Here is a 23,657-nt window from a genome sequence, read left to right as displayed (position 1 = left end):
TCTGCATAATCAAAATTTATACCAAGTACTTTTTAATATAATTTCTAGACAGATGTTTCCCCTCTCCCATTAATCAAACGCTGTTGCAAATCCTAGGGCAAACTTTGTGGGTTTAGGAGGGACTGAAAAACCCTGGAACTAGTTTTCTTGTAAAACTGTCAAAAAGCATTTAAGAAACATTGTGTCTACTGCAGTCATCAGACACCTCTCCAATTTCACCATATTTTATTCTTGGCAGCTTGAAATTGCTAAATGAAGAGTGTCCTGGATATTGTACTCTTAGCAGCTGGAATGAGACTCACCAAGCTGGTGAGCGCTAAAAAAATGCATTGTACTCTGATCTTACAGCATACAATATAGCTTCTTTTTAAACGTTTGACAGAAACACTAAAATACAAAGAATTTAGACAGTATAGTTTCTTGAATAACTAGAGACAGGAAGAATTGCCTTGTAAAAGCAAAAATTAAATGTTTTCTACCAGGCCAGAGCTCGATTTATTTCCTTACCTAAGATTAACATGGCTTTGGGTCTTCCTGGTAAGACATATGCCAGTTCAGCGGGCTAATCTGAACCTACAGTGAGTGGATAATGAGAGGAACCTATCATTTCTGCTTTTACCCTATCAATTACAGCTGCAGTGACGAAACAAAATCACTTATAATACTTCTACATGCTTGTTATTTGATCCATTCTCTATGTGTGGAAATAGGCACACCCACATTTTCAAAAGAAAACAAAGCCTTCTAACATAAAGGATTCCCACTTGCAACACAGTGAATGCAGTTAAATGCACAGAGTGTGGACTCTAACATTGAGACTTATGACAAACATGACACAAACACTACCAGTTTATTAGATGCTGAATACAACCATTGTGGTTAAAATGGAACTAACCACATAAACAAATGTAAAATTTTACATTTCATTTGCTGTACCAGTATCCTGTGTGCTGGATGGATCTCAGACAATGAAAAATAAAACCCTACACAAGGCTCAGTGCTGAAATGGTTTAAGACATGAACACAAAAAACCTGTGATCAAAATCAAATCCTAACAAGTTCAGGGTCAAAGCAATCGTATTGATGTGGACCCACTAATAATCCTAGCTTGTGAACCAGTGAGGCAGTCCATCATTCATACCAACCTAGGAAACTCTGTCAACAGACCCACAGCTGTATTATTTGGATAGATGTAGATAGTACTTTCAGCCTCCAACTTGAACGGTTTCAAAAGTGGTCAGGAAAAAACACACAAACGCGCTGCAACATTAAAATGGAACATTGTGCAGTCATTTTACTTGGTTTGTGTAGCCAAAATGTTAAGTCAGTAACATAAGAATTCACAACCTTGGATTCAACTTCTCTGAAATGTACGTTTAGATACCAGTTGGGATTAGGACAGACGAAATACAAACAAGTTGTATACAATTAAAATCAAATAAATGGATCAAATCACACTTTCTTCATAAGTAACAGACAGTGCTTTAGAATCAAAATGCTGGGGCACATAATTTTTAAATAAACCTCCTGGAAACTGAAATCTCAAATAAAAACCATGTTAATAAATACCCCAGTTGGAACAATTTTCAAAAAAACTGTTTATTGCATTGTATATTTGGTACCTTTTGCATTTCAGAACGATGGGAATTAAGTGTAACTGCAGAAATAAAGAAGCAAATCCTTTTTTTTCCCAAAAATTCTGGGCCCCTTTTAAAAACATACAAAGTTTGGGGCATGAGTAAAACTGCAGAGCAATAAGTATCTTTAGAAATGTTGGGCTTCAAGTACTATAATTGACATTGCATGGAGGGAAAAACCAGTATTCAAATGATCAATGTATAATTTTCTACATAATCTGTGTCAGGTAGTTACTGATGAGAACCTGCATCTGCATTAACAAACCAGTCCTGAGTCTAAGTTCAATCTTTGAAATTAGAACATGAACCAAGTTAATCTATCAAAACACTTCCTACGTCACGCAAACTTTCAGGATTTAAAAATAAAGTAATAACTGTTCGCTGACGACCTAAATGTACTACTTTAGGTCGTCAATAAGCAGCAATATGGAAACACAGACTCAGAACTGTTCAGTAATGCAGCTGGTGATTTCCAGATGTACTTAACTTATGTGTTTATTAGAAAATTCCAAAGAATTTAGAAATGATGGTCAGTACATGCCCTAATTTTTTTCCTCTCCCTTCTTTCTCCCATCTTCAGTTCCAAATACCTCTATCCCTCTTTAACACTTTTTTTTAAACTGGGTACATTAATCTGTACATCACAATATACATAAGGTTTTTCCTGTGGTCTGCATGTAGTTTCCATTCATTTTCTGTCAGACACTGCCACCCTGACAAAGTTTGTGCTTAGAGGATCCAGTGCTAGGGCAGCATACTGCTGACCATCACAATCTCAAGACAGTAATGATTAAACAACATTTTTGTGTCACACCCAACTTTTTAAATAGCTCTCAATATTCTTTAGAAATTACATTAAAAACCCGGAAAGCCAATTGCAAGAAGGGTGTTGAGTGCATTCAATTGATGTCAACCTCTCACTCACAGGGGGTTCACAAACACATGGTACAGAAGTTGCCTCCAAAATTTCAGATAATATTTTTGAAGTCAGCAGGATAAAAAAAAAGACCTTCAATTCTGAAAGTCTATGCTCTGTAAGCATTTATGAAACCCTGACATATATTTACAGATCCTGTGGATAAGAGTGGGGGAACTGACATCAGAGGTGTGCAACAAAAATGTGTTCACTTCAGGCACCATCTTCATTCAGATCTCATTGGCCAGTTCTTCAGGTTCGGTAGCACTATCTCCATTTACTGTGATCTTTGCATCATCTTCGTATCCAGGAGGCATGAATGCAAGAGCATAGGGAAAAATCTTGTGACACTGTGCTCTGTAGGTTTCAGCTGTTTCTTTACAGACTCCCAGACTACCATCCCGTACAGCGTCCAACACCTTCACACATATCTGAATTAAAAAAAAATCAGTTTTGTCAAACTAAGAATTATAACTACCCTGTTTGCACATTAGACCAAGTGTTGATAGACCTGTGGTTCTACAGTATCAAGAAATAATTAAGTATCTTCATAAAATGTACATTTAATCAAGACCACAGAATTAGCTCCTAAAACCATTTTAAACATGGAGCTACTAAATGTGGTTTTAAATGGAAATATCCCCTTATGAGAAAAGTACATTTTGTAGCATATTGTACATAAGGCAGACTTAGACATCTCTACCATGTGGAAGTCATAACTGCGGTCAGCCTGGAAAGTGAAATAATCTTTACTACATGTTCATTATAAACCCATGAAATACCTGGCAAATGACTGGTTCACAAAGGAGCTTCTCATTGGGCAATCTATGGTTTTTCCCTTGGTCTACATGAAAGTTTAGGCTTCAGCAGGTCCTTAATAACAGATAAACCAAATTTAGATAACATGAAACACAGGCCATGCATCTAACCAGGGGAAGCCATTTAGAAGTAGGGAAAACAGTCCATATAGCTAAGAAATGTTTTTGTGAATCCCACAGAGAAAATTAAAAACTCTTAAGAAGATTTCAGCTACAATTACTAAAGCTAGATCTAACTGTCAAAATTGTTGATTGTACTTTTCACTGAAAAGCTGGCATTTTACTTTACGGTTGATAGATTACAGGGAATTATGAAATTACTAAGGGCTATTTCCCCCTGCTCCCCCAAGGTCAAACTTCAGCTTCACTAAGAAAATGGGAATCATTTGACCATTTGCAAAAGAAACCATAAGTCACTAAAGTAACTCTCAAAAAAAGGATATCTGATAACACCTGACATGAGTGTTTACAGCTCTGTATTACAGCTGAATTCAGTGGTAAAAATGAGCATTGAATTGCCAGTGTTTAGGCTGCTCTTTACTGCTAAACCTATTAGAAATAATTTTCTGCTAAAATTAATAGGCTCCACCTCTCTTATCAGCACATATCCTGCATCTTTGGGCTTTGCGTTAGATTATGCAACAGAATTTTCACAACAGTCACTGTCACAACATGTGCTTGTGAAAACAGATAGGGGGAGCTGGGTAAATCTCTCTCAGCCAAGTAGACTTGTGGACTGAAAGAGATTTAACAGTCCAGAAAACTAATTAACTGAGAGACTTGACTGAGCGCATTCATTTTGGCCTAAGTAATATTCATTTATCTCAAGTCCTCCTGCACAATTGTAAAGTAGCAATCAAATGTTGGTGAAATAGTTTAGAAATCCTTATCCCACTAATCCCTTCCTATTCATATATGGGTGGCATGGTAGCACAGTGGTTAGCACTGCTGCCTCACAATGCCAGAGTTCAGTGCGGGTTCAATTCCCCCCCTCAGGCAACTGTCTGTGTAGAGTTTGCACATTCTCCCCGTGTCTGCGTGGGTGTGGCATGGTAGCACAGTGGTTAGCACTGCTGCCTCACAATGCCAGAGTTCAGTGCAGGTTCAATTCCCCCCCTCAGGCAACTGTCTTGTGTAGAGTTTGCACATTCTCCCCGTGTCTGCGTGGGTTTCCTCTGGGTGTTCTGGTTTCCTCCCACAGTCCAAAAATGTGCATGTTAGGTGAATTGGCCATGCTAAATTGCCCATAGTGTTAGGTGAAGGGGTAAATGTAGGGGAATGGGTCTGGATGGGTTGCTCTTTGGAGGGTCGGTGTGGACTTGTTGGGCCGAAGGGCCTGTTTCCACACTGTAAGTAATCTAATCTAATCACAAAATAACTAATAAAAAAACATTTTTCTCCTTTTTTTTCTTGTATACAGCTTTTCCTAAAGCACTCCTGCTAATCCATGCTTTGAAAGCCAGACTCCTATCACTGCACTCATAACGGTGTTCCATGTAAACATTAATAGCAGCATGCAACTCTATTCCTGATGCTTTAACAGAGCTTACACATAATTTAGTATACAGACTTTAATTTTCTGCCTTTTTAACCACAGCATCATTAATAGTTTATAAGATTTTGAGGAGCATGGATAAGGTGAATGGCCACGGTCTCTTCCCCAGGATAGGTGAGTCGAAAACTACACAGCATAGGCTTAAGGTGAGAGGGGAAAGATTTAAAAGGGGCCGAAGGGGCAGCTTTTTCACACAGAAGATGGTGCATGTGTGAAATGAGTTGCTAGAGGTGGTGGTGCCGGCTGGTACAATTACAACATTTAAAAGGGACCTGGATGGGTATATGAACAGGAAGGGTTTGGAGGGATATGGTCCAAAAGCTGGTAAATGTGACTACATTAATTTATGATTTGGAGATGCCGGTGTTAGACTGGGATGTACAAAGTTAAAAATCACAACACCACGTTATAGTCTAACAGGTTAAATTGGAAGAACTAGCTTTCGAAGCGCCACTCCTTCATTATGTGCTTGTGAAGGACACAAGTGTAAGACACAGGATTTATAGCAAAAATTTTGTGTAGCAATTTTATAGCAAAATTTATTTTGCTATAAATTCTGTGTCTCACAATTGTATTGTCCACAACCACCTAATGAAGGAGCGGCGCTCCGAAAGCTAGTGCTTCCAATTAAACCGGTTGGACTATAACCTGGTGTTGTGATTTTTAACTTTGTACATTAATTTAGAATATCTGGTCGGTGTGGACAAGTTGGACTGAAGGGTCTGTTTCAGTGCTGTACATCTCTATGACACTGATGAGTGATCAAATCTTAGAACCTTCTTGATTGATAAGACTCATAGCTTAACTAAGATACTCCAGAACTGAACAATACTCAGCTGAATACTAACTAGTGAAATCTTAACTATCACTGAACCATGCATTTCCTGACTAAATTATAGTCATACTTGTAAGCAGTAACGGTAATCTGCTACACAATAATATTAGTGAGGTATCATAAGGTTCAGTTCCTAGGGCCCCAAGTACTTACAATCTATATTAATAACTTGGATGCAAGGATAAAAGCTACTATACCCAAATTTGCAGATACCTCTAAAATAGGTGGGAAATAAGTTGCAAAACAAAAATAAGAAATTTACAAATTGATATGGAGGTTGGGTAAATGGGACAAACTCTGGCAGATGGCGTTTAACATGAATAAGTATGTTTTCACTTTGATCTGAAGAGTAGGAAGGTGTGTTATTATCTAAACAAAGACATACTTTATAATGCTTCAGTGCAGAGTTCTTGAACATGAATCACAGACAGGTAGTATGCAGGTACAGCAAGTAAATTGGAAAGCAAATTGAGTTTTAGCATTCATTCATAAAGGAAGAGTTAAAGAGCAGGGAAATATTGTTGCAACTGCACAAGGCATTAGTAAGTTTACACCTGAAGTACTGTGTATAGTTTTGGTCTCTATACTTGAGAAGGGATGCAGTTGCACTGAAGGCAATTCAGAGCAGATTCAATGGATGAGGGGTTTGACTTATGAGGAAAGATTGAGCAGTTTATGTTCATACTCTATAGAGTTTAGAAGAATGAAAGGAGATCTAATTGAGATACATAGATGTTAAAGGGATTGACGACGTAGACATAGAAATTATGTTTCTTCTTGTGGAACAAGCTGGACAGAAAGGTTATAGTTTTAGGGTAAGGGTTAATAGATTTAAAGCAGAGAAATTACTTACCTCAAAGGGTTGTGAATCTGTGGAATTCACTACCCCAGAGTAGAATGGATGCAGAGACATTTGAGTAAATTTGAGGAAGAGATGAGGGTACTTTTAATTAGTAATGGGTTGAAAGATTATGGGGAGCGGGTAAGTAAAATCGAGTTGAGAACAAGATGAGATCAGCCATGATCATATTGAATGGTGGAGCAGGTCGAGTGGCTGAACTGCCTAATCCCTGCGCCTATCACTTAGGAAGTATAATACATACAATGGACTTTGACTTGCATGAAACCGAGTAGACTCAAGAATTGCTTATTGTCGACCTTCACCACATCACAGCTGTCTGAATTTGACATAAGCCACCTGCTTTCTGAAGTTTAAAATTTTAAAAAGTTTAAAAGTTCCATTATTCCATTTAAAGCCAAGTACCTAAATGCATCCATGAGATCTTCATTTTAGTTTTTATGCCAGTTACTGTTTTTACCTACCCTAACCCTTTACCCTGTATGTCTTATCATTAGCTAGGCAAGCAAAGGTAACAGCAATGATCCTGAAATAGTTCTGTTAACTTACAGTTTACTTCTGTGTACTTGAATGTGTCTGAAAGAATAAATCTACGAGAATTACAATATACAAGTCTTATCTGTAAACTCCCTATTTTTTTTTTACTGTATACTGTTCTCCCTTTGCCTCACAGGCATTACTATTACCCTTCACAAAAATAAAAAGACCAATGTGATGACATTCTTCTCAAAAACAGATACAATTACAAAAATATATACAGATTATATATTTATGGATAGTTTACACAAGGACATTTCACAAATAATTACAAATAATGATCACAAAAATTAAATTTCACTTAACACACTGTTGAACACTGCTTAGTACTATTCACAGGAGAGTTGTGGGATCAAAGGATTATTTAATATTTTAGCACAATGAAGGAGATCATGAAGGATATGTTTTGACGTTACTTGTTTGCAGTTATAGTTTCAATTTTAGCCCATTGGGTCAACCAAAGTAGAATTTTCTTGTTTATTGATACAGAAGAAACAGAGTAACTCACTAGAAGTGGATTTTCATAATATAGTGGATCTTTTGCAGAAAGATCTATCGCAATGCGTTTCAAACTGACAATCACATATGCCAAATAAGTTTGAATATTTCAAATATAGTACCAGATATACCAATGATCCCAAACGAAGCAGAATATGGTAGCTCTAAAGCAGTGTTCTATCCCAGCCCCTTTTTCTCACCTTGCTAACCTCTCACTTATGAAGCATCCTGCAACCAGGGGTGGGACAGCCTTAATCATCGGTCACTGCAGATTAAAAGCAGGCCATTTCTTTTCACTGACTGAAGCATGTATGAGGGGCCTGCAAGGAGAGAAAAATGGGAATTTGTTTCTCAAACAATAAAGCTCACCTGGATGCTTCTCTTGTCTAGAAACTCATCAAGTCCTGTAGCTAACTCCACCGCCCTTTTTTGACTGGAAGGATCATTGTAGTACATCATTTTGGCAGCTGTAAAAAAAAGTATTAGAAGTTTTAGACCTTCCTACAAAAGAATAACCAAAGCAATTTGGAAGGAGGGACAAAGTCCCAAAATCTTGACTTTCTCTGGCAAGGTTTCAAAAGCTATAACTAAGGCACATTCAACTTAAGTTTTCCTTAAAAGAAATCAAGCCACCTCTAAGCTATTGTGCACTATTTTAGGGGATTACTTGATCACTAGGTTTCAAATAGAATCCCTATAGTTTGAAAACAAGCATTTAGCCTGGCAAGCCTTTAAAGAATCCTACATGTGTCAATGACATCACCTCTTATTCTTCTAAATTCCAGTGAGTACAGTCCCAACATGTTTCGTCTTGCGCATAAATCAATCTCCCCACCCCCCCCATATTATGAGATAATTCTAGTGAATGTTCTCTGAACCGCCTCAAATGAAATGATGTATATTCTTAAATACGGTTACCAAAACTGCTCACGGTACTCCAGATGTGGCCTCACCAGCACCTGGTACAGTTGCAGTATGACGTCCCTCCTCTTATTCTCCAATCTCCCTAAATAAAAGGCCAACATTCCATTAGCCTTCCCGATTACCTGCTGCACTTTTTCTGTGCTTTGTGCACAAGTACCCACAACTCCCTTTGTGTTGCAGCTTCCTGCAGTTATGCTCTATTTAAGTAATGCTCTGCACTTCTGATGTCCCTTCCAAAATAAACTGCACACTTCTCCACATAATACATCAATTGCCAACTTATCAAAAATCACTCTTGTAAACTTTGTATGAACCAGATGGGTTTGTAAAGAACATTTAGCAATGGCTACATGGTTGCCTTTAAGTTAGTATTGAATTCCAGACTTTTAAAAAAAAATTTATTAAATTTAAATTTCACCACCTGACATGGTGGCATTCTGGATTACCAATCCAGTGATATCATCATTACTGTTTCCCATATTTGACAACAGGAACACATCCTGTCTCAGTACACATGTTCTCTTATGGATTTTCAGATAATTCAGGGTAATACATTGGTATGAATGAGATCGGATAGTTCACGTGTAAAATACACAACTTCTTTGTATGGTAAGTGTACAAAAATCAGCTTGCTCTCAAAAGTGTACATATCTGGGGCAAGGTCAACTGATGAGAGAGTCTGATCTCTGAATATATCCACATAAAATGGTTCAAATGAGAGTATAAGCACTGTACATGTAAGATTTTTGCAGTTTGTTTTTTGTAGTGTACTTTGCTTAAATAAGAACACTGGATATATCCCATTGTTCGAACTGCCCTTGGGTTACTGAAATCCACAGTAAACCTCACGAGTCATGGAAAGTGGGAATAAAAGTCTACACTAAATGTGTACCCATACAATATTCCAGGTGAGGTCTAACAAGTGCCTTGTACAAGTTCAACTTCACTTCCTTGTTCTTGTTCTCTATGCCCCTTTATTAAGCCCAAGACACTACACACTTTAACAGATCTTCCCACCTCCCCTGCTCCCTCCAGTGATCTGCGCACATCTACCACACAGGTCCTGCATCCTCTTTAGAATTTACTCCTTATATCATCTTTCAATGTTCTTTCTACCAAAGTGCATCACCTCACACTTCTCTGCATTGAGCCTTATTGGCCCATTTCTCTGATTTTCCAATGTCCTTTTGGAGTTCCACATTGTTCACCTCAGTGCATAACTCTTCCAAGGTTTGTATCATCTGCAAACTTTGAAATTGCCTCCTGCACACCAAGATCCAGATCAATATATATCAAAACAAGCAAAATCCCTCATACCAACCCCTCAGGAACTCCATTACAAACTTTCCCCAGTCTGAAAGATATTGACCATTACACTGCGTATTCAAATTGTTACTGTTCCATTTATAAGTTTCCTCAATTCTGATGTCTGGCACTGTATCATGTGCAATTGTGAAATTCGTGTATACCACATGAACATTGTTACCCTCAGTGACCCTGTTCTTCAAAAAAAAAACTCAAGCAAATTAGTGAAACATTGCCCCTTTAAAAATCCATGCTGACTCTTGAGTCAACCCACTATTTTCCATTCGATACTAATCTTATCCTGAATTTTTGTTTCTAGAAGCTTCCCCACCAAAGTTAACAGGGCTGGTCTGTAATTGCTGGGATTATCCTTATAAGGTGGTAGCTAGTGCGATGCCCCAGAGAGCATGGGCCCTAGCTATTCACAACATATAACCAATGACTTGGATGAGGGAATTAAAGTAATGTGCCCAACCTTGACAATACAAAACTATGAAGAAATTATTAGTGGTGAGGAGGAAGTACAGATGTTTCAAAGCAACTTAGACAAGTTATACTGTATTTGCTTACTCATTCAATGTGATAACGGTGAAATTATCCACTTTGGGTGGTTTGGCCGCGGGGTGCGGGAGAATGGACAGAAGAGGAGGATGAAGCTAAGTCACTGAATATATTTAAGAAAAAAAATTGATGGATTTGTGAATTCTAAAGTCATTAAGGAGTACAGGGAGAGGAAAGATGTGCTACTGAGACAGAAGATCAGACATGTCATACTGAATGGTAGAGCAGGCTTGATGGGGTGGATGGCATACTCTTGCTCATATTTCCTGCATCTCTATAATTCATGTACTGGGCTTTTCCACATTTAAGAATGAGATGGCCGTGGATCCTTCTTCTTTGGTTTGCTATTTTGTTGTCCGATACTATTTACCACTCAAAATGGCAGGACTAGAGTGGCTGGTGTAACTCAATCACATGGTGTTTCTAGTATGCGAACTATTGTGTAGTTTCTCCTGCATAGAAATAACTAATGCTGTGGCTGGTGTGCTCTCCTAAACTTCTCACTGAATCCATTTATACTCTGGCTTGACGACAATGCCAAAGTGTACAATGGGCCAGGTCTGAGGATTTAAGTAGATGTTGATTGCAATTCTGCTGGTGGTCCATAGATACCCGTTTTTGAGCTGCTATATCTGTTCTGAACCAATATTTAGCAGTGGATGTGTCATATAATGTGACAGAAGTGTGACAACAGGATGTCAACTTTATAAGGACTGTTGTGCTCATTCCTACCAGTGCAGAACAGTCATCTTTGTTAGGTGAATTAGTGGGCATGAGTTCAAGTAGGTTGTTTCCCTTGTGATTGCTCCCAGCCCATCTATTCCTATCTATCCTGGCAGCTAAGTCCTTGAGTACTTGGCAATCAGCTAGCAAAGGTGCTGCAGTGTCATTCTTAATGATAAATGTGTAAGACTACTATTCAGATGAAATTTTCTATTTTATAGCTCCTTGAAAGTGGAGTCGCAGGTAGATAAGATAGTGAAGGCGGCGTTTGGGTATGCTTTCCTTTATTGGTCAGAGTATGGAGTACAGGAGTTGGGAGGTCATGCTATGGCTGTACAGGACATTGGTTAGAATATTGCGTGCAATTCTGGTCTCCTTCCTATCGGAAAGATATTGTGAAACTTGAAAGGGTTCAGAAAAGATTTACAGGGATGTTGCCAGGGTTGGAGGATCTGAGCTACAGGGAGAGGCTGAACAGGCTGGGGCATCGGAGGCTGAGGGGTGACCTTATCGAGGTTTACAAAATCATGAGGGACATGGATAGGATAAATAGACAAAGTCTTTTCCCTGGGGTTGGGGAGTCCATTACTAGAGGGCATAAGTTTAGGGTGAGAGGGGAAAGATATAAAAGAGACCTAAGGAGCAACTTTTTCACACAGAGGGTGGTACGTGTATGGAATGAGCTGCCAGTGGAAGTGGTGGAGGCTGGTACAATTGCAACATTTAAGAGGCATTTGGATGAGTATCTGAATAGGAAGGGTTTGGAGGGATATGGGCTGGGTGCTGGCAGGTAGGACTAGATTGGGTTGGGATATCTGGTCGGCATGGACGGGTTGGACCGAAGGGTCTGTTTCCATTCTGTACATCTCTATGACTCTAAGTGATGTTCAATGCAAAAGTGAAGCAGGTCAGGCTACAACCAATGTTAAAACCTGACTAAACCTAATTCTAAAATCTATGATATGGATGTTTAGAGTCACTCGCTTCTGATGTTATATTTGTGTGCCACCTCTTATGGCAGATGTGTCTTATTGATGGGATAGCATGTAGCCAAATATGATAATGGAGGAAGGTCGAACATTGGCTACTTTGGCATGATTCAGTGAGTGTAACCACGTTAATCTGTTACTTGGCTGGTCAGGAAGGCTGCTCTCCCAATTTTGGCACAAGTCCCCACATACTAATGAAGACAACTGTGGAGGGTTCATAGGGCTTGGTGTGTCTTGGTCGATGCTGATTGGTGCTCCAATCTTTTTGTAGAAATTTGATTAGCTCTTCACACAATTGTGAAGGGTAGTTAAGAACCAAAACTACTGTGGTTGACCTGGAGTCAGAGAGGCTGGTCTAGTTGAGAATCACAGAGTAAGAATGGGAAAAAATCTTTCACTACTTGATATTAGTGAATCAGTTGGGTTTTTACAACAATCCAGTTGTTTCACAATTACAAATGGCTGATAATAGGTTTTTAATTTAGTTTACTTTTTGTCTAAATATATACTCCCCCAACTGCCACACTGGGTTTAAGTTCATCTTCAGATCACGAGTCCAGATCTTAAGTTTACCAGTATAATAAAAAATACTAAACAACTGCATTTGTAAATAAATGTACACACTTTTATCAAAGTTTAAACCACTATTTGACAGTAACATCATTATATTTTCATTACCCAAAATGACAAGGCAAGACATCTTTTAATCTATGTTTTTAGGGTCAAGTTCTTGATGCCTTCAACTTTTGTGCATGAATCATAAACAATTTTGGTTTACCATATAACAGCCAGGACTGGGATACAACCTGTCCACATCATCTTGACTGAGGACAACGAAGCCAAGGATTAGTAGTTTACTGACAGTCTTAATTCATTGTTTGAAAACTTTCCTGGTTGATACAATTTGTTAACGAGTGCTCATACCATTCAACTTACTTTCTTTTTAAGTGACTGTTAAATAATAATTAACAATACTACTTGAATACCTATTAATTGGAGACACCCTTGAGTTTCAACCTCATTGTTGTCATGATTTGTAAATGTTTAAAATACATCAAGTTAACCCTTAAATGTATCTAATAATAAAGAAATAGCATCCTTGTAATGCCCCTTGTAATATTTTAGTGTGCTGCCTTTAAATTTTTTCCATGATAATCAGAAGGGGCAGACTTGTACGTAGCCTAGATTTTGGTTTGTTGCAAGGCTGCGCAACTTTGAGGAAACATTGGCTTCTATTTTAGAAATTTATCAGAAAGAACTTCAGGGCATCACAGGATGACAGCAGCTCAGTTCATAATTCTCTATTAGATGAGTATCTAATCTATTATAATGAAGTAGCAAGTACAAGTTAGAAACCTTTCACAACCACAAGGATTAAAAAAACTAAGATTACACATTGCTAATATTGGAATTAGTGCACAGTACATATCCAATTACCTGTTTATTTTGAAGGAAAGCAAATAAGGTCAAATGAGAGAATCCATGTGAATAGGAAGGACAGAATTTCACAACTTTATTTAGATTCAAGGCAAAACTACAACTCGAGTTGTAAATTCCTTGTACAATTTCTCCACAAGTACTTTGAGCAAGGTCCTATCCAATCATCATTTTCCTTCATAAAAAACAATGAAAAGATGATTAAATATTTCTATGATTAGACGTGCTTTATGGGAATCCTGGAAACTTTCACTGGACAAACTGGAAGTGTTGTTTTTTTAAAAAAATCCAGTCTCATTATTTCCAGTTTGTTACCTTTTATAGCTGGCAGTAAATGTGGAGTGACGACCTGGTTTAAACTCGATTAGTGGAGCTTCCTCAAAGAAACGCTCAGATGAACCACTTCTGCAATAAAACCACTACATATCTCTTTTTTTTTGCAGTGAAAGACTAATTTTGATTACATTGCCCATTTAGTAGAAGCTGCAAACAGACAAGAAATTAGTTTATAGGTGCACAACAGCTTTGTAGTTTAAAAAAAAACAGGCAGGAACAAGTGATGTCAGACTAAAATGAATGCAGACTTCATGTGTGGGAATGAAATGTTTAACAGCTCTAAGCCCATTACCAGCACAAAGTGCAACAAGAATACCTCAGGTTGTACTTGTGTTCTGGTGAGTTAGCTGATCTCAACAGAGGAACTACTAGAAACATTAAGATTAGTTTGTATTGATGAGCTCTGAAAAAGAAAGCAAGAGGTGAGACAGAGGCTTTGCTTGCATACATACAAGAACATAAGATGGGGTGCAAGTTACAAAGATGCCAAGGGATACATTGCCAAGGACTGGATCAGGTCTATTCCTGTACAAGAAATAGCACTTGGATACATGCACAGCAGAACTGCTGATATCAGTAGATTTGCTTCTCAGCAGGAGTCACCATATTTATAAACAATTTAAGGCTGCAGAGCACAGCAGTGTTAAGAATAGAGCTTTGCATATATTACAACTGCAATGGCTTGAATCTGCTTTTCACTTTATGCAACATGAGCACACAAATCATTTCAAAAGTATTTCCCTCTCCAGCTGAAATCCTATTAAGCACAGGAATGACAAATCATCCTGTTAACAACACTATGCAAATCCAATAATAAAACTACCTTCACTTACCAGCTAACCTGTGTGGAATTGAGTTCAAGTGCTTGCTTAGGAAAGCCTCATTAAAACTCTTTGGATTTGTGTCTCCAAACAACCTGCTCATTTGCTGCATCAGCACTGTTTGAACAGCATCAGGCACATTTTTACTCTCCGATACTGTAACAATAAAAGAAAAATTTGTTTGTTCACGTGAGTAAGCATACTTCTCAACATTATACTAATGTGAATGAGAAAACAATTTTTTTTTTTAAAAAAATCACACTTTAATCTGTTAATCAATGTGGCAAAATGCAATATTAAAAAAGTCATGGATGGATGCCAAACAACTCGTGACTTCAAGATTAATGATCTCAATTGAAAATTTTATTGTAAGTTCAGCAAGATATTGTTCTAATATTCTCCACATATAATTCAAAGTATCAGAATACAAATGTCCTTTTCCTCTATTGAACTGTTATCTTGGCAAAGGAAATAAAGGCCTTTCTTTGTAAAACAGCACGGGAACAACCTCTACACCTTTTCAAAAGTGTCCAGCTAACAGATAGCAAACCGCATTCTCAAAAATGTTTCAACAGGATTCGATGTGATAATTGAAAGAAATATTTCCCAGGAAGAATTTGAACTCTCCTTATCTTTCAGAAATTAAATGAGGAACTCCTCATGCGAGAAATAAAATAATGTTGCATCACTGTCTTTCAAATATGAATGTACTATAATATCTTAATATTATATCAATTTACTTGACGTAAAGTAGAAAAACATAATTCCATATATTATGCTTTGAGAACATATACCAAAGAGCTTTTTTAGTGCCAAACTTTTAACATTTGTTAATCAGCAGACTCATTTAATAATCTACAGAATTTCTAACCAAATGAAATTTGTTGACTTCACATGTTAAATAAAAAAACTTTTAAATAAACTAACAAGTTAAAAGGACATTAACTGATAAGTATGCTTAACATTTTGTTTGGTGATGAAAAAATGTAGGCTCGTGATTCACCATACCAGCTTTGAAGAACCGGAACAAACACTCATGGAGCCAAGGGTTGTCAGGATCAATGGCAAAAGCTCTTTTGACTGACTGCAGCATCAGAAGGAATTTCTCTACAGAAAGAGATAAAATGGCACACTGTTAGAAAGAAAAACAAATAAACAGGTTGTGCTTCAGGTTCTTTACTGGGATTTGCTGCTAATGGATTGTTCTTTTAAGTACAGTATCAGTGATTCTGTAAGCAATCAACCAAGTTTCACTTATCAGGACACTTGGGAATGCCATGGCTTTTGTTGAACTATAATCCTGACATATGGATGTCAGGATTATAGTTCAAATCCTCAGCCAACGAAAACACCTCCAATGTTATACTGCCTCAGGACTACAGTAAACTGTCAGTGTAAATCAACTGCTCAAGTACTGAGTGCACAGAATGGGGCCAGCTTATCAAGTCCATGCTGCTCTCCATATAGCAATCTAAATCAGTCCCATACTCCTATTCTATTCCCATATGCTGTGATTTATTTCTCTCAAGTACCCATCCAATTTAGTCTTGAAATAATTCACTGTCACCACTTCCACTATTCTTCTGACAAGAGCTCAGGACACTTGCTCTGTAAAACTATTCTTCATCATATTCCTCTACATTTCTTAGCCAAAACCCAAAATTTGTGCTGGTTAGTCCCTGTACCAACAGTTAGTGGGGACAGATTGCCATGTCTATTTTACCTAAACCTTTCATAATCTTACACACCTCTATCAAATGTCCAGTTTCCTTGGCTCCAAAATATTTCCAACCTAAATGTGCAAATAAAATCTATGGAATCATTCTCACATGTCATCTTTGCATGTTCTCAAGGAACCCCACATTCATCCTGAAGATGGTGGTGGCGGTGGGGAGGAGAGAGAAAAAGAGGAGAAAGCGAGGAGAGCGAGGCGAAAAAGACTGGGTGTAGTACACTAGTTGTGGTCTAAACAGACCCTCAAAGGTCCAGAGTAATTTTCCTGCATCTGTACTTAGTACAAAAGTCTGAAGCATTTGCAGGTATCTTCAGCCCTAAGTGCTGATGGTGTGATCAATCACAACCTTCCCGAGGTACCCAATAGAAATGGTATCAGCTTTTAGCCGATGACATTCATTCCACATGATATCAAGAAATGGTTGAAGGTACTGGACACCGGGAAGGCTCTGTGCACTGAAAAACGTTTCCGCAACAGTACCAAATATAGAGGAACCTCGATTATCCGAACGGGATGGGCAGGCACTATTTCATTCAGAAAATTGATTAAATGCCTTTCCTCTGGGGCTCTGAGCTTTTTTTAAAAGTCTGCTCCTCATTCAGGAGACGAGGTAGCAACACACCACTGGCTTCAAACTGCATGACTTGGACAAAAAAAATGAGACTGTAGATGCTGGAATTCAAAGTAGATAAGCAGGACTCTGGAAAAACACAGCAAGCCAGACAGCTTCAGGAGGTGGAGAATTCAACATTTCCTGAAGGAGGGTTATACCTAAAAGGTCAAATTCTCCACCTACTGATGCTGCCTGGTTTGCAGGGTTCTTCCAGCCTGTTGCTTATCTACTTTCAAAACCCATGATAGTAGCTGGTGAAATTTAAACATTATTAACAAACTTGGAATGAAAAGCTACTTTCAATAATGGTGGACATGAAACCACCATTGATTGTTGCAAAATCCTACCTTGTTCACTAAAGTCTTTTAGAGAAGCAAATCTTGCCACCTTAACCTGGTTTCACTAATGGGGTTGATCCTTTACTGCTCTCAAATGAGGCAGCAAGCAATTCAGTTCAAGGTCAATTAGGCATGGGCAACTATAGCATCGCTAGTGGTAACTACATCCCAGAAAAGATTAAATTTTGAAAACTCTCTTTTGTCTTTCATTATAATTCTAAAGACTTTGCATTCTTGAACATTAAATACCTAATTTCAATATTTTGAAAACCCAGCATTATTGCACAACAGTATATTTCCACACTAATTTTCACTTGTAGCTCAATTACCTTATTTAGCACACCATATTAGTCTACATACAAGTACTTGAGCAGCGTACGCTTTTCTATTACTTACCTTTTCTATAATAGATTTCAAAAGCAAAAAGGTGGGTTTCAATTTTGTTCTTTACTAAGGTTTTCAAGGGTGTCAGAAATTTAATGGCTTCTTCAAGTGGACTGTCCACCTATTTAACAGAAAACAAATTTCTTAGCATGGGGAGAAATTCAATGACTTTGTGGTTAGTTGATAGCTTTGCACTCTGATGTAGAAACATTACAACAATGCCCAGACACACTGCATTGGTGCTGCCGCTACAAAAGCTCCAGCGCTCTTCCTGGCAACTGGAAAATTTAGACTCTCTAGTTTTATCACCTTCTCAACCAGGGAAGAGGACACCCATCAATCCTCATGTCCACACTACAGCATTTCCACTAAGGTGAAAATTCCTGATGAAGGGAGAGTGCCCGACACAGAACTCTCTTGCTCCTCGGATGCTGCTTGACCTGTTGTGCTTTTCCAGTGCTACACTTTGACTCTCCAGCATCTTCATTTCCACTAGGTTCACAAGACAGTACTTAGGACAAAAGACTCTAACCCAATTCCTCATCTCTAAATGCTGATGCCAATTTGACAAACATAGTGCTTGCCTAATTGGCATCAAACAATGCAGCACAGAGAAAAGGAACAATCAATTGCTTCAGTTAACTATGAGATTACAGATGATATCTTTAATGTGATTACTCAAAATTATTTTTACAGAATGGACCAGTTTGGGTGATGGGGAAAAAGACAAAGTAAAGGAGGATTCGAAGCCTGGACCTCACTCAAATTTGCCAAAACAAAAACCTATACATTTTCATAAAATACATCTATAGAGCCAGTGCCATTCGTTTGGGCAAATGCACAGGTTACTCTTATGTGACAGTCTACACTGACAATATGGAATTCAAGTAAAAAAGATAAGTATGAAGCAAAGCCAATATCGACAACACACCTTTGCTAATTTCTCAGGTACAAGCTCCTCTTTTTGTGCACCAATCTCTTCCTCATCCTCTTCCTTTTTCTTTCTTTGATTTTTTAGTTGTTTCTCTTTTTCAGCATTTCTCTTCTCTTCCTCCAACTGTGCCTTCTTCTGTGCCCGACGCTGTTTATTTCGTAACTTCTTCAGCTCTTTATCTGAAAGATTTGCTGCAGAGAAAAAAAATCATTTGGGGGTGGACTAAATAAGCTAGGTGTTGTTCAGAACAACTGCGATCTTTATCAGAACAGGAAGAACAAACTAAGATTATTTAACCAGAAGCCACTGAATACCTGTATCAGCTTCCAATTCTTTGTTCTCATCAGTTAGAGGATGATCATGAAGTTTCAGGTAGATCTCAATAGCCACCTTTGCAGCTTTAAAATAAAATGGATGACACCGGAGCACATCTTCAAGTTTAAGTAAATCCACATAAGATCTCAATGTCATTTTCCTCATGCAATAAGTGTGGAAATCAAATTGGTCATCTGTAATTTCTGCAAAGTGCTATTGAAAAAAAGACTTCAAATCAGCATAAAATCTTACAGATAGAAAGTGCATAAGGATATATCGGGATCACGGGATTTTTTAAGCTACATTACACAACATACCAAAGAATGCCATTATCCAGCATTTTAGCAAACAAGAACTGTGGATTGGACAATTAAGTTTTCAAGAACACTAGTTTTCTAGAAAATGGCTAAACAGGATTAAATAAATAACAATAAAATATAAAGATGTTAAATGCCTAACACTAGTACCATTGATTATGAATAGCCAGTATCATTGGTGCTATTTGGGCATTGATCAGAACGGAAATGTTCAATACCAATTATAAATTGACTTACTGGGAACAAAGTCAGCCGTCTGCAAAAATACAGACATGATTTAGCACAATGTTAATTTTACACAATATCGGAGTTCTCTCCTCTAGAAAGTCAATAGAAATCGATCTTAATGGGGACAGAGATTGGGGGACTGCAAAAGCCAAATTTCACTGAATCCAATGGGTTTCCTATCTGAAGAGTCCATTTAGAATTACCTGAAGGTAACAGTTAAACCACTGTTTCATAGTCAACAATATTGTTTCAAAATAAAGCAAATAACTAGAAGAAACCAGCTTTGCTTATATAGATATAGTTGAGGAAAGAAAAGTTTCAACCCACAAAATTGTGGCACATTTTAAGGTTTTGTTTTATAATGTAAAACAAAAAGCTGAACAAGAATAAAATCCATTTACAGACATTCACTTGACATTACAAAGCAGATACTGAATTCAGTTGTAAAATTTAATATATAATTTCCAAATTGATTAGGAAGAACTGAGTGTCTTGGAAAACTTGCATTCCATTAATTTTAGGCAATGGACCTGATAAACTGTTCACCTGGCTTCAACATGTTTCCAAGCAAACAGTCTTTGTCTGAATGCACTTACCACAAAGATCACAGGTTAAGTTTACATCTACAATTATATAAATTTAGCACTTTTTAAATTCCAGTTTAAAGCCAGAGAAACCATAACTGCTGAAACTAAGATGGTCACTTGCCAGAATGTTAGCTATCATCATATAGGAAACTACCAAGTCAGAAACAGCAAGAAAGAAATACATACCACAATGAATCAGAATCAACTCAGCATCTACTAGGAAGAGTTGGGATAGCTTTCTTTCACCACAGTATTTTCAGTCAATAGACTAAAGTTTAAAATAGAAAGCACAATGTTGTCTGAAGTGCTAACTAAGCTTTTAGTGAAGGAGAATAAATGACTGCGTATTTGAATTTAACAATGCTAGTATTAGTATAATTGGGTTAAAAGCTATTTCAATCAGGAACTGGTCATGTCTTACTGTGGATAGAAATTGCAGAGTCCGGGTTAACAAAAATTGATTAACAAAAATATATCTGTATTTAGAGATTTTAGAATACATACTTCTACTTTTAAAAAGGTGAAAAAGGTAAATTATTCTGTGCGTGACCAACACTTCTAGAAGCTACACAGAATTAGTTTTTGGCCACTACTTTCTCCAGTAAATCTCTTCTAAACTACCTCCAACATTTCAGTCCACAAACTTGGGAGTTGAGAACTAGTCTAAATCTTAACTGGAACGAAGTAACAAATTATAAATGATGTATTCCCAGAATCAATGCTTTTCTGAATATTTTACATGACATTAGTTTTTATATTTAGTAATCTAGAGGATTGTATCTTTCTTGCAGAACAGGAATACAATAAGTGATCTATTTTATTTAAATTACAAGAGCTGCAGGAATTTTTGATTTAGGCAGTCGAATCTGTTTAGAGCCCACATTTTAAAAAATATTTCAACATATTAGTTTACTTATATTTGGAAATTAAACTGAACAAATAGTTCAGTGTGTATACAGACTGACAGTTTTATTTTCCAGCTGGCTAACTGTTGGGGACTATGCATTCAGTAAGTAACTGACCACAATTCTATATTAATAGTTAACCTTTTGCTGCACTGACCCATTCACAGTAGAAGATGAAGGTGAAAGCTTGGCTCAGAATATACTATACACGTGGCATCTAACCTGAAACAAAGCCACAGTCCAACAAGCAAATGTTCACTTTTTGAAATTGGAATTTGGAATCAGAGCAGGATTTGTTTTTTTTCTTCACTATTTGAAATTATCTGACACTTGATTTACCCCCCTCCTTATCCTCTACTCCTGAAATGGCCAAGTAATTATTTTGGGTTTCCTTGAACTTACCCTCTCTATTTCATGACACTTTTTCAGAGCTTCTCCATATTTGTTCATCGACTGATAGGCCAGAGCACACTCTGTCTGGAACCACATACACTGCATCTCGTTCAGATTGTCCACTGCAGCCGTTCCTTCCTAATTAAACAAAGTTACAACTCAGCATGTAACCTGGAAATGCAGCGACACAAAACGTAGAAATTATACTTTATCTCAGTCACCTATTATTGCTGTTAAGGACATTTAGCAAAAATGACTAGAATGATAAGCTTAGCTGAGTTATTTAGTGAGTTAATTATTAACTACTTCAGTTAAACTAATCAAGAAAAAGTTAAACTAAAAAAATGCATTTAAAGAATCTGTACTATATTTTGTTTACAAATACATAATGTTTATTTCAGGATCTGCTTTTAAAATTTATTTTTTCTAGACAGCAAACCCTAATACCTTTAAGCATCGATATCAACAGCAGCATAAAATCATGCACAAATGAACTAAAAAATAAAATCAATTCACATCATGCTACTGGTATACAAATTATTGTGCAGTTTATATTCAATACAGCTGTTTGGACTGTATAATTAAATAGCAAGGAAGATACCAACTCTCGTAAACTTGGAACACATGTCCTCAGCTTCTTTCACAAGGTTGGCCTTTAGCATATATTTAGCACATTTGGAATTTATAAATCTGTCAGCTGTATCTAAGGCTTGAGCCTCATCCATCCATTTGGCAGCTTCCTTTATGTTTCCGGCATGCTACATGGGAAATAACAACTCATTAGACAAAAGGAACTAATAAGGTTAATGGCACAAATTTAACTGCAAACACAAATGTTTAGTTTACTAATATTAAACACGTCATCATCTGCTTTAAAACATTCACATTTCAAATAAATTGCAGATCCAGTAAACTTTTAAATTACATTTTTATAATAAAGCAATTTACAATTTCTACATTCATATTTTAACTGCTTCATCTAAACTTCCAGCATCACAGGCAACGTTTCTTTTTAAAACTACATTGCCAGATTGGTATTGACTGAGCAGAAAGAAATTAGGAACATTAGAAATCTGTAACCCTTAAGAGTAGAAACATTCCAAATTTCAGAAATACAATCTTTCTTTTATAATTTTACCTTGTAGATTTTGGCCTTGACAAGGAACAATTCTATGAGAGTTGGGGTACTTTCAATTGCAGCATTGATGTATTCCAAGGCCAGAGGGGGTTGTCCAATTCTATCATAATGTTGGGCTAAAAAGTACTGGACCCACAATCTAGTGGTAGGTGGTTCTAGGTTTCCATCATCTACAAATGGAGGAGGAAAACTAAATTCAAATGGAATCTTACACAATTTCTCGGCAAGCATGCAACCCAAATTATTCAAGACAACCTGCATTTAGATAACATATGAATACCATACAAAGCCCTAAAGTTCTTCACAGGTTTACATAAGCTATAAAAGATATGAAGGTAGGAGAACAAAAGAACAAAAAGATAAGTGTTAAGGAACATTTCAAAGGAGGAAGGAAATTTGCAGCAATAGTTTTGTTTAAAGAAAGAATTCCAGGAACAAGGGCCTTAGTTGTTGAATGCAAAACAAGAGACACAAGGTTCTTGACACCTGACTTCACTGACTGGTTTTAACATCTATAAATAAATGCTAATTTCAATTCAGATCATTTTGCTTATTCCACATTGGTTTCCTGAATTTCCTTCAATTGCAGTAAGTGATTAATGCAGCCATTTTAAGTTCGTGTTTCTGAAATCCATTCTAGTCTATAAATATCTCAATTCATAAAAATAAATCAGATAATGAAGATAATTACTATTTACATGACATGACACACTCTGGTTTTTAGCATGTCAGTTTTTTTTGAAAGCCAACAACAGTCGTTCAAATCAAGGCAACTCTCAAATTTGTTCAGCATGGGTACAGCCAAATGGATAAAGCTTTCTGCAATTTATTAATCTTACTCAAGCTACAGTATTGGAACTAATTCTACTTGGCTCTAAATAAACTTGCTGGCTGAACAAATAGCAGGAGACTTAATGTTTATCTTAGTAGACTGCATAGCTTTAACTGGTTAAATATAGCAAAACTCTATAGACATTTCCTGAGAGATTGCTTAACCTCATCTCTCAACAATTTGTCTC

At 37.1% G+C, this 23,657-nt stretch overlaps 1 protein-coding gene across 2 annotated transcripts in view; it reads right to left on the bottom strand.

Annotated features, from left to right (window-relative positions):
• Window positions 1-1,583: 1,583 nt before the first annotated feature.
• naa15a (N-alpha-acetyltransferase 15, NatA auxiliary subunit a) overlaps window positions 1,584-23,657 on the bottom strand; it is a 98,486-nt gene continuing 76,412 nt past the window's right edge. The window contains exons 11-20 of one of the 2 annotated variants that reach the window (XM_043674102.1): window positions 22,639-22,808; window positions 22,106-22,258; window positions 21,510-21,638; window positions 19,070-19,283; window positions 18,753-18,946; window positions 17,834-17,942; window positions 15,760-15,858; window positions 14,764-14,907; window positions 8,025-8,122; window positions 1,584-2,984 (exon numbers count right to left, since the gene is read on the bottom strand). In XM_043674102.1, the coding sequence (XP_043530037.1) occupies window positions 2,784-2,984; window positions 8,025-8,122; window positions 14,764-14,907; window positions 15,760-15,858; window positions 17,834-17,942; window positions 18,753-18,946; window positions 19,070-19,283; window positions 21,510-21,638; window positions 22,106-22,258; window positions 22,639-22,808 (1,511 nt within the window). In that variant the 3' untranslated portion in view covers window positions 1,584-2,783. Of the gene's footprint in view, window positions 2,985-7,855; window positions 7,976-8,024; window positions 8,123-14,763; window positions 14,908-15,759; window positions 15,859-17,833; window positions 17,943-18,752; window positions 18,947-19,069; window positions 19,284-21,509; window positions 21,639-22,105; window positions 22,259-22,638; window positions 22,809-23,657 lie in introns of both variants that reach the window. The other variant, XR_006309052.1, reaches the window with a different exon arrangement.

Source organism: Chiloscyllium plagiosum, chromosome 32 (genome assembly GCF_004010195.1).
Source record: "Chiloscyllium plagiosum isolate BGI_BamShark_2017 chromosome 32, ASM401019v2, whole genome shotgun sequence".
Classification (NCBI taxonomy): Eukaryota; Metazoa; Chordata; class Chondrichthyes; order Orectolobiformes; family Hemiscylliidae; genus Chiloscyllium; species Chiloscyllium plagiosum.
This window is presented reverse-complemented; position numbering and strand designations above follow the sequence as displayed.